At 38.7% G+C, this 12393-nt stretch overlaps 1 protein-coding gene across 12 annotated transcripts in view; it reads left to right on the top strand.

Annotated features, from left to right (window-relative positions):
• LOC144755651 (adhesion G protein-coupled receptor L2) overlaps nucleotides 1–12393 on the top strand; it is a 250472-nt gene that overhangs the window by 148966 nt on the left and 89113 nt on the right. For all 12 annotated transcript variants that reach the window (XM_078644852.1, XM_078644875.1, XM_078644831.1 and 9 more), the window contains exon 5: nucleotides 3196–3996. In XM_078644852.1, the coding sequence (XP_078500978.1) occupies nucleotides 3196–3996 (801 nt within the window). The remainder of the gene's footprint in view (nucleotides 1–3195; nucleotides 3997–12393) is intronic.

The following is a 12393-nucleotide window of genomic DNA, read 5'->3' as shown; positions in this document are numbered from 1 at the left end:
ACTAGCTAAGACCTTTAGAGACCGCTCAAAACGTTCTTTAAGTGTTAATTCAAACAACTGATATGCTTGCATTCTTTTAGACAATGGTTTGGACTAGTGTTAATTTATATGCTTCAACATCTCGAGGTTACTCTGGTATCCCTTTGTTTTGGTTGCCCTGGTATAGGTAAAATTAGGAGAGAGTGGATGCTGCTTGATTTTGTTTTATACCCAAGTATCCTTCCTGTGTACATGTTTCAGCTATGTTGTTGGCCTCTATAGGTCCACAGCGTTCATCAGACTCAATGTTAACTCTTTATCAGTAATACTGGTTCTTTCCATAGCAGTCAGTGTCAACTAGACCTATAAATATTTGGTTGCAAAGGAGTAGGGAGGGGGTATGCCCCTGTAATCAGACATTCCTTAAAGGTGCCATGCCGCAAAAACACCTAAATATTACCGCCATGTCCTGTATTGGTGCAGCCTAATAATTATAGGCCCTGGGAAATATCATTTATGTACCATACTGGCTAAATAAGCCAGCATGTAAGCTCTTACCTTCACCTTTTCACATCTAGGGAAATGACTACTGATTGTTAGGCGGTAACAGGGAGTACTGATGAACTATGCATCCCCGGGGGCTATATAGAGATATATTAGTATACTAGGATTAGGCATGATGACGCTTGCCACTAATAAAATGGGCAAGGTTCCTTTTACACAATAGGTGAGTACCTTATCTGATAGTTGTAGTCTTGTACACATCAAACCATTACTGTGTTCAATATGTTTGGGTACCTTACTGTTATGATTGAGTCGGGAGGCTGTATCGACACACCATTCTCTCCTCATTACTTATTTGGTGAAGTATAATAAATTATGTGACCTTTCTTTTTCATAAGCATTTGGGTCTTCCTTCTTGGACCAATATTTTACTAGTCTCTTGTTGGTTTTCTTTTTTCATTGGCCCACTGCAATTGTCTCCTCTTAATGTTTCTGTTCACAGGGTGGTAGAAATGTTATGTTAGTGCCGCTTATATTTTTTGTGTTGCGAGACATCTGCCTATTTTTTGGGTGGCTTGTCATAGATCATGATACAGACCTTTGATATGTGTGCAGCAAGATATCGTAATAGTCTTAGAGTGAGAATCACTACTAGTACTATTATTTTTCTCTCTGGTGGTGAAGGGATGAAAGTAATAGGAAGAGGAAGGAGTTTGGACTACATCGGTTAAGATGAACTCGTGACTGAGGTGTTTAGTGGGAATTAAATGGTTTTGTGTAGAGTAGTGCATTTACAGAGGTCTGTATGTACATAAGTGTAGACCGTGATTCCATTGCCTGCAAAAGAAAGCAGTGGTAGTTTCTAAGAAGTTGCTGGATATTTTGTAATTTTGACCATTCTGACTTTTTTTTGCTCATTTTCCAAGACTACCTTTTTATTTTGTAAATCATTGCATTTTAAGCGGTTAAAGATGCAGTTGCTGAAATTGCCTGATTTAATTTTTGTTATGTTTTTCATTGAGGTTGTTCATTATGTATTCATACTTTGAATGTTGCATGATGCTGCAAAGACAGTTCTTCAATAGGAAACTGCCAAGTAACTGTGTGCCCTTTTCGGAACTGCTGTTGCAGGATTAGTTGGGTTAAAGAAGATTTTTGATCCACGATGCATTTCTCAAAATACATTATTTTTCGAGAGAAAAAATATGTATCCAAAGACTCGGTGCGGGGTCGCTATTCACTGCACTTCTACAGCCACTATTAAACACTAGATCCATTGAGCATTATTCCGTTCTAAAAAAATAGCGTGGTGGATGTTGTGTTGTCTCCCTGTCTCTGTCCAGTGTAGCAGAGTTCTAAAAAAAACAAAAAACCCTGCATTAGCGTCTGTGCAGATTAATTAATAAAAAAAGTCCATTCATGTTAATCTTGTTTCTTTTTTCCTTGCACTCTTCATTTTCTCTTCCAATGCTGAAAATAGAAGTGGAACAAAAAGGTAATTACATTACACAGTCATAACCCGGCTCCTTGTATGTGCCCTATGGATGTAAAGTCTGTACCCCTTTCCCCAGACACAGACGTAAACAAATCCTCACTAATGGCCTCCATAAACCAGACCAATATTTGCAAATAGTTTTCTGGCTGTTTGAAGTTAATGGTGGATTGCACTGTCTTGCGTCCTTGTAGAAAGAATATCAATTTTTATGTTGCTATATTTTTCTCATTTCGGTCCTTTCCATCTTGCTTGGCTTCTAGTACCCTCTCCAGAGCATGCGATGGTTAGAGAGTTTGTTGGTGTTTCATTTATTGCTTCAGTTCATCACTTCATTCATCGATCAGTCAAAGTTTGCAATGTTTATGTTGTGTAGATACTGCAATTAAGTTTTTTAAAGCTTTAAAAACACATTTCTTTTTAAATGTTTAATCTTGCGGAGTATTCCAAGACTACTTTTGAAAGTCGTGCATAATATTTTTTTACAGTTTTTATTTTTTAAATATACTGATATTCTCAATATTTTGACACACAAGAATTTAATAAGCTGAGGTATTTCAATATTTTACAACAATAGCATCTTTAGGCACATTGTAGATGGTTTTTTATCCACCCAGATGTTATATAAACCTCTTTGTAGCTGAAATTAGTTTTTTTTTATTTACATTTTCAGTGAATTGTCTGCCTAACCCCAATTTTTGTTATTTGTATTCAGTGGTTTTCTTTACCACAAAAATAGCCTCACATAGACATTTTCACTTTTCCAGGTTCATCGCTAAATATTATTGCTGTGAGATTTCTGATGATCATGAAAGTGTTAATGTTGCCTGATATGGTTTGATAGCCTGCATCCCTTTTCAGCCCCCTTCTACTACTATATTTGTAAAGTTACGGACGAGGGGGTAGCATGGTCACTAATGTGCTCCCTTTGTATATTTTAAAATATGAGGGTGGCATGGTGGTGTGCTGCAGGTAACACATTTTCATCAGAAATTACGGTTTTACTATCTTCTTCAGAGTATCTCAAACAATTGAAAATGTGGTCCTTGGGTGACTGTATGTGGGTGGGAAAAAACCTGGTATAAAACAGATTTGATTTCTTCAAGAGACTGAACTTGTGAGTCTACAATATTGATTCAATGCTGAATAGTCATGAATCATTTGGAATGCATCTGATTGGTATTAACATTATTCTTGTCTTCTCTCTCTATGTTTACTAGTTTTTGTTTGCCCTGGAACACTGAAAGCAATTGTGGACTCTCCATACATCTACGAAGCTGAACAGAAGGCAGGTGCTTGGTGTAAGGACCCTCTTCAAGCTGCGGACAAAATTTACTTCATGCCGTGGACTCCGTATCGCACTGACACTTTGGTGGAATATGCATCCTTAGAAGATTTCCAAAACAGTCGTCAAACAACAACCTACAAACTTCCCAATCGAGTGGATGGCACTGGATTTGTTGTTTACGATGGTGCAGTATTTTTTAACAAAGAAAGAACAAGGAATATTGTAAAGTTTGATCTGAGGACTAGGATTAAGAGTGGAGAGGCCATTATTAACTATGCCAACTATCATGATACTTCTCCATACAGATGGGGTGGAAAGACTGATATTGATTTAGCGGTTGACGAAAATGGTTTATGGGTTATTTATGCAACAGAACAAAACAATGGAATGATTGTAATTAGCCAATTGAATCCTTATACGCTTCGGTTTGAAGCAACATGGGAAACCAAATATGACAAACGGGCTGCATCGAATGCTTTCATGATTTGTGGAGTACTATATGTTGTCCGATCAGTTTACCAGGATAATGAAAGCGAAACTGGCAAAAATGCCATTGATTATATTTACAACACCAAGTTGAACAGGGAGGAATCGGTAGACATTCCTTTTCCTAACCAATACCAGTATATTGCTGCAGTGGATTACAATCCTAGAGATAACCAATTATATGTTTGGAATAACAACTTCATTCTTCGATATTCATTAGAGTTTGGTCTTCCTGACCCTGCACAAGGTAAGTGTATTCGATTCCTTTTCTTGGCATGCATAAGTTATTGGTGTGTGCTATGAATTATTTAAGCTGTGTGCTTAAAGCTGTTTCAGTGCAATTTACAATTTTATGTACATAGAAAAGAAAATGGCTAACTATGTAACATGCTAGTATATTGCCATCATGTGATTCTGGCGACATCATAAACCACTAGTCCAAAGTCTGAGGAGTTTGTAATGTCACCTGAACCCCAAAATTGCAATCTGAACACATGCAACAAGTTGGCGGTTTTGTATCTTCTAGTTTTTATATTTAAGTCTACTGTAGATCCTATATTTTTTAGCAATGAAATTCAGTCGAGATTTATTGAAAACAGTAAGCCAGGTAATGAAATATACTGTTTAAAGAAGAAAAAGTAATTTCAATATGTAGTTGAATGCAAGGTTTCACATGAAAAGCCTTTGCTGTCTTAAACACATTCCGTCTCCAGAAATAGGGTGTTAAAGCTCAGACCAGTACGGCAGAGCTAGCAGTGTCCGCTACTTGCAATTAAAATGTTCACTTCATGATTAGACTGTTCATTAAACCATATGCAGTGGTTATGCTTGGAGATTTTTAAAGCCACTCCTGCAGTGCTTAGCGAACAGTGTGCATTATTTTATTAGGAAAGTTCAGGTTTTGATTTACCTTTCACAAATAGACTGGTTATTAAAATGAATGGTGGCTAAGAGTCAGGCGTTCAAAGCTTCTCTTTTAGTGTTTGGCTAATGAAGGGCCCCTTATTTTAATGTCTAGCTATAATGAAAAAGTTACTAACTAACCCAGAGGTCTTCAAACTTTTGTCAGCTGAGCCACCCATCTAAACCTTTTTACACGTCGAGCCCCCCCCACCACCACCACCACCTGACAAAAAAGGTCTGGAAGCTGGTACTCTGCATCATTGATGGCCATTCCCTCCTGCAGAGCCCACGTTGTGTAGGGCAAATAATATTAAATAAAGTAAGAGTGCTTAGTAAACCGACATTTTTGTAGTGCTTAAGCTTATTATAAAGTTCAAATGAAAAGTATCCAAGAAAACATTTATCCCAAAAAATTACATTGGTGCTTTATTTTATTGATTTATTTTATTTTACAGAGTTTTATATAGCACAAACTTGACCCGAATTGGGTATCAGAGCGCTTTACATAGCACCAGTTGCATTACATGAGGACACATTCATTTTTTTTGTTAGGCACGGGGAGATAAAGTGATTTGCCCAAAATCACAGGATGTTCAGCGTCATTGCTGAGACTTGAGCCCAGATCCCCAGATTCGAGGTCGACCACCCTAGCCATTACGCCGTAAATAGCTGTAAAGTTTTTACCTTTTCCAGTAAAATGGACAACACTGTTCCAAGTCTCAGATTAAGCAATTCAAGTCTGTACTTAAAAATCAAGATATCATCTTACTGCTACCCAATCGATGTTACCAAACAAAATGTACATCCATTTTTGGAACTATTAAAAAATGTATGGACCCTTCATGTCAAGTAAATTAAGAAGCAAGGCTTTTCTTCTATTGGAATCAAAAGTATTGCTGTAATTACCACAAGTTGTCAATACAGGGGCAATACTTCATAAATATGTGGTATAAGTAAAGTGTAGTTTTCATGCAAAGTGAGCATTTACTTTAATGACCGGTGAAGTCTAGGTGTAAAGAGCATGAGTTAAATCAAAAACAATTTTTCACATAAAACAAAATTTAGGGTAGATTAGTAAAAAACACTTCCAAAACACAGGTGAGGGGTGTGCTTGTTTTTCTCCACAGAGACAGTCAATGTGTGGATGGATTCTTGCTTCTGCCATCCTTAGGTTGTGCTCCACTTCCAGTCTTGAGCAGTACCCGGAAACGGGAGTGCTCACAAAATGTTGTAATATATTTGTTGCTGTTTTATATAGTGCAAACATGACCCAAAGGTATTGGAGTGCCTTACAGGTGCATCTTTTACCTTACACAAGCACACATTTTTTGTAAGCACAGGGAGATTAAGTGATTTGCCCAGAATCACAGGATGTTGAGCAGACACCAAGAATTCAACCTGGCTCCCCAGCTTCACAGTCTTCAGCTCTGGCTGTTGCGCCACATCCTTGCCCCTATACAAGATATCAGAAAAAGGGGTTCCACAAAACATGCCTTCTGACACAATTCCAAAAATCTGTGGTTATGTGGAGTATGGCCAGGTGTTGCCGTGCCAGTAGGCGCCCAGCCACAGTTTTCCAAGAAGGCCTACGGGACATTTACATCATACACATGTGATATAAGTGGAGCCTGGGTAAAGTGCTAAACATGTAGCCCTGCCCCTTTACCTGCGACATTGAATCAGTAGTAAAAGTCAAACAAAAGCATGAACAAAAAACACTACATAAAAAGACGTTCTTTTCTGTTTTCTCTAAAGGGATTCCTATTCTGGTAAGCCTTAAATCATGCCTTTTATGACCAGAGCTAGGAAGTTATGAATGCCATTCAAATGTAACAGGAAAGTTTAAATGTTTCGCTATCAATAGGTCAGTTTTCGGTTCAGACTACCCCCAAGCATATTTCAAAAAAACCTGACCAGTTTAGCAGCCATTAACCATTCTGAAATTCCCTATCGAGGCAGCATAAAATGGGTCGCACTCGGGCTGTGCATTTTGTGCTCCTTTCTTTTTCCTTTTTGCTATTTTCTGCTTTTTGTACCCTTTTGTGTTATCTGTACCCTTCTTTGAGCTTTTTGTACTAGTTAGTGCTCTTTTGTGCTCGCTTTGAGCTCTTGTTTCGCTCTTTGTGCTCTGTTTTTAAGGTATAAATGGGTTGCACAGGTCTTTAAAGACCTGTGAAAAACTGGGGTGTGTCGGAGATAAGACTCCAGACACTGCCCAGACAAGTCTCCAGCAGCCCGAGGTGCCGCAGCAGCCCCGGCTGAGAGACGCAAAGCCTAATTAATAGGCCTGGAAGGAACAAAGGAAGGTTAAGTGGTGGGGTGGAGAACGCGCCCCCCCCCTGAGGGGATGCTGTGCCCCCCCAGAGGGGCGCGCCCCACAGTTTGAAGACCTATGGGCAGAGAAGAAGCCCTGCAGAAGCTTTCATTATGTTTAAGAAACATAGAACCTATTCCACAGGTCCCTTTGAAATTGGGTTTTTATATCACAACAGTTCTTGCACACACAAAATTAAAAACATTTAATATATATTTATATATTTTTTCTGGTTTGTTGCTATGGTTACATATTTGTAGGCCAACCAGAATTTGGGTCAGGTTTTAGATAGCATCCTATTTCCATTTTTTAAACTTGTTACTGCATGAGTGCATTGCAGGGCTCCTCGCTAAGTCCGACGCTTTTTAATATCTACGTATCGGACTTAGCGAGAGTAATAAAAACCTACGGAATAGCCCTTACCACGTACGCCGATGACACGCAACTAGTGCTATCGGTGCACAACAACGGAGCCAGTGTCGCATCCAACTTTCAGGAAGGAATGAAGGCGATAAGCTCCTGGATGTCATCAAACTGCCTCAAACTTAACTCCGATAAAACGGAGGTGATGACATTCGGGAGCTTGCAGCCAGCATGGTCCCCACAGTGGTGGCCACCTGAGTTGGGCTCCCCCCCCCAACCAGTGGAAAAAGTCCGGAACCTAGGAGTCATCTTCGACAATAAGCTGACTTTTCACCATCATGCTAACGCTGTCGTATCTTCCGCCTTTTTTACCCTAAAAAAAATCAAAAAGCTTCTGCCATATCTACCTCAATCAGCCGGCAAAACCCTCATCAGCACACTAGTCTTTTCAAGAACAGACTACTGCAACTCACTCCTTCTGAATGCGCAGGAAGGGGTTCTCAACAAGTTGCAGACCGTGCAAAATGCGGCGGCTAGAACCTTACTTTCCATTCCTAAATTCACTCCCACTTCCCACCACATCAAAAGGCTCCACTGGCTTCCAATTAGGAGCAGAATTAAATTCAAGGCCCTATGTATAGCCTATAAATCCCTAAACCACCCAGGGCCCCAGTATCTAAAAGAAGCTCTTCGTCCAGTGGAACAACTCAGGACGCTACGATCTTCCACAGCCCTCTTGCTGAATGTACCTCGTACAAGAAAGGCCACCTGGGGAGATAGATGTTTCACCACTGCCACAGCTAAATTATGGAACACTCTCCCATTCCATATCAAATCTGCCCCTACGCTTCTTAAATTTCGAAGAAGCCTTAAAACATGGCTTTTCTCTACCTCCTAACCTTTCGTCTTCAGTAGCGAGTTCTTAGTTCTGCAGCGCCGAGACACCCGTATGGGTATTTGATGCGCTTTAAAAATTGCAAAATAAATAAATAAATAAATAACTATAAGCAGGTTCCAAAAAAGAAGGAAAGTTCCTGTATTCTGATAGTGTCTTGCATCTACTGTACTACGGCCATCCCTGTAGTTGCATAGGCAGAGGCTAAACTCATAGTCACTCTGTCCAGGACAAGTGAACGTACATCTTTCAGCTTGATTACTTTGTTTGATTTCCCTATATATCGTATCTTTTTAGGTAAAGCACCAATGCTACATCTGGTTTTCATTTGGCTGAAATACTAAGCTAGCCGGCTGGCACAGCACATAACCATTCCTTCATTTTATGATGTCTATGCTATTGTGTAGATTATTTTCCACATTCTACTTGCCGTTTTAAAATTCAGGCTTATCAAGTACCGATATATTTTTATATGAAAATCACTTAGCTGATCTTAAATATCTTGGATGTTATTCCCAAGCAGGTGAATAGTGTAGGCGTTGTCATTTGCATTAGTAAGAAAAGGCATTGGGTCCTTAAAACATTCGTTGTGCTGTATTGGTTTAATTTCTCATCAAGGAAACCTGGTGTTCCGAAATCATTTATTCAATAATGATTTCACCCCTGTAAAGGAAAATTACAAAATTATAATGGGCACTATGATTCTGCAAGTGCCTCTTGAAAATTCCTATACAAATAACACTGAATGTTTGCCAGCGTGTAAGATTTGTTTTTCATTATTGGCCATATATTAGAATGCGCTGTCCTAGGTTTTCAATTTCGGAGAGGATTCATGTTAATTTCTTTGCAATTCAAAATGGAGTAGCCTAGTTCATATTGAAAAACTTAACTCCTAATAGAAGATTTAATTGGAGAAATTCTGTTATTTACAATGCAAAAAGTTAAGTTTTGTTTGTATGATGTTTCAGACTCAAATGCTTATTTCTTTGATCAGCCTTTTGGTTTAATGGTCCTGGCTGCAATTTTTATGAATAGCAGTGGTTGAGCACAGTGGATAAACTAGTACTTCTTGAAGAACTTTTTATTTTCTTTGGATGCTTGTGCAATATAGGAGTTATCGAATGTGCACTGTTGGATGAAAAATAATCTGCAATTTAAAATTAAGAGTTCATGCAGATTGTCATGGGTTGTGAAAAAGTAGTTGTAGATAAACAATCTGTAACAGCACACTATAATGTACTTTCCTTTACTTCTGTCAATCCACAACGACATATGTTGCTAAAAGATTTGGCGGCGATAATGGGCTTGCTAATATGCGTTATAGAATTCCAGTAGTAGCCCAGGTTAGATGTGCAGGACCTCTAACCTGGGCTTCTATTGGAATTCTATAATGCATATTAGCAAGCCCAACTGGCACTAAAACGGCGATAATTTTAACGAGGTTCTTGCTAATAAGCCCCTTGGAATGTTAAGCTGTCTGTAGTTGAACAAGAGGGTACTATACTTGTATGAATGTAAAATATTTATGTTCAAATACAACACTAAAGAGACATTTACTGTTTAACACTATTAATGAGCAAAATGATTTCCCCCGATTTTGTGCTAAGTTGGCCATACCAAAATAAATGGCATACAATGCAATAAAAGTGTGAAGCATTGGTAAATGTTTCATTTCGCCATTACAATAACAAATGTCAAAGAATGAATGCAATTTTGTGAGCTTACTTCCAATCTTTACCTTAATTTATTGGTCCAGACTCTTTAACAGCAGGGAAATGGAATTAACGTATCCCTTAGTTTTAAAGATTCATACTTGGTTGTTAAATAATATTTATAGCTACAGCTATACCATTAAGTGCTCAACTAAAACTGATATCGTGTGTATGAAACGACATGCAAACTGAAAGCATTACAGAGAGTATAAACTGGCTCACATTAGTTGCTCCCATAACATCCAACTATATTGAAGTTATTTTCTTGTGAGGTAGATCTTGAAATATTGGGTCACAAGCACATTGTGAATGCAAGCTGTTAACAAGTCAACTTGTAGAGTACAATACACTATCTAAAATGCTGGTACAGGTCCAGGTGTATCAGTCTGTCAATGTTCAATTTACTCAATATAGTCCAGAACATAGTGTGTTAATATGTGGGGTGGTTATTTCCACACATGAACAGTTGCATTATTTAATAGAAGTGTCCGATTTTAATGTAGTCAATCGATGTAACCTCCCAATGATAAATCTAGGTGGAGATTAATGAGGATTATGGGGTGTTATGGAAATTTCCTTAATGCTAATATTTTTGACTGACTAGCATTTGACAAAAATAATTTGATGTGCTTCATGTTTCTCTTAAAATGGCAATCCTTGGATTGCTGAGAGATTAGATCTCAACAGTGTTTGCTCCAGTAAATCTATGGAAGCAGAAGATAAAGTTGCTGAGCAGAAACAAAAAATGACACTGCAATTCTTTGGTGGTTAAATATTTCCAAATGTGGCAAGCTGGATGCATGCCTTTATTTTTCATTTTTTAATATTTCAGGGGATGCAGATCTAACCGAAAGAGGGCTTCTTTGCAAATAAATATCACTTAACTGCTCAGTGAATAATCCCATGTACCAGAAACATTCTACTAGTAACATAAGTGAGGTACTACATACGTAGAGCTTGATTCTCTTTTGATTTTTCAAATTGTAAATAAAAGATAAATACAACATTTCTTAATAAGCCATTTATGTCAGTTAGTGCAGCGACAGCCTTCAATTTAAGTTCATAATTTAATTTCTCACTTTTGGAGATATGGCTTGCTCGATTGTGACTATCTACTATCTAAAAATATTGGTGATTTTTGTTTGTTTGGCTGGCCTTTGTGTTCTTTTTCGATTTTTCCTATAGGTCTGTCGAAAGGTCCATTGTATACAATACCAATACTTACCATTGGTTTGCTTTCTTGTAAAGTCTCATTTGCTTGCTTGATTCTTAATCTGTGGATTTCCTTCCACCTTTTGTGTTTGAGTCTCTTCTGGTGCATAACTTCTTTTAAAATCCTTTTGATTGGATGACTTGTATAGTTTCACTGCTTGTATTAAGGGAACTACTCTCTTTCTTTTGCTTTGAGCGCTCTTTGAAAGTGCATTATAATTCTTGCTCTCTTCTCATGTCCGGTTTGCTGCTTCCTTCTTCATGTCCTATCCCACATGCTCCGTTGCCCATTGTGACGTTTCATTCCCGGCTCCCTTTGTTTCATCTACTCCTGCTTTATCTCCTTTACTTGTTCTATTTTACACATTTATCCAACTGTACCTCATCCGTCCCGTTATCTGATTGGACCAACAGCACGTGACGCCTGGCCTTCTTCCTCTTTTATTCATTCCACCTAAACCCCAGATGTTACTGGGCGTAGTTCTTACTGGATTAGGGAGTTAATACTGCATGGGAAAATCTGATTAATCATAAATATGCTAATTAACACGGCATGCACTTTAGACACTGGTTAAAAGCACCAGTCACCTCAAAACAGGACCCAGGCCGCTTAGAATGTATTTTCCTTTACAAGGTAAATTAAATGTAATAGTACAGTGTATTGGACGCGGGGCTAGTGTATTAAAAATGGGCTTTTCAGGTGTTAATACGTCTGAATATGCGACCCATTAAAACAATGTTTTCTGGTTCCACGTATTTACCCTTTCTATCTCCCCTTCCCCCCGCATCTCACTCGTTCGCGCTTTCCCTCACTCCTACCTTGCATCTTTTTTTTACCTGTCTTTGCATGCTTCCCTCTCCCTCGTTCTCTTCTCTGCTGTGTTCTGTCGCTTCCATTCTCTGTCGCTCTTGTTCTGTTAACCTCGCGCCTATCTCTTTTTGACATCTCTCCTTATTTCTCTCTCTCCCACAGCCACTCTTCTCTCTTTCTCGTCCCCTCCTCTCTCCCTTTCTCTGTTTCTTCCCCCTCACTCGGATTCTCTCTATTACTCCGTTTTCCCTTATGTCTCTTTGCCTCTATAGTTTCCATTTGCCTCTATGGTTTCCATTTTTCTTTCCTTCTCTTCTTATTTCTTCACTCACTCACTCACACACATCTATCTATCTATCCCCCGCTCTCGCCCCTCCCCTTACTGCCTCCATACGTGGGGCTTGTGATAAACAGGAGCCAGGACCGCAGCTTCT

The sequence above is a fragment of the Lissotriton helveticus genome, chromosome 1_1 (assembly GCF_964261635.1).
Source record: "Lissotriton helveticus chromosome 1_1, aLisHel1.1, whole genome shotgun sequence".
Lineage (NCBI taxonomy): Eukaryota > Metazoa > Chordata > Amphibia > Caudata > Salamandridae > Lissotriton > Lissotriton helveticus.
The sequence above is the reverse complement of the archived record's forward strand: the minus strand, read 5'-3'. Positions and strand labels throughout refer to the sequence as shown.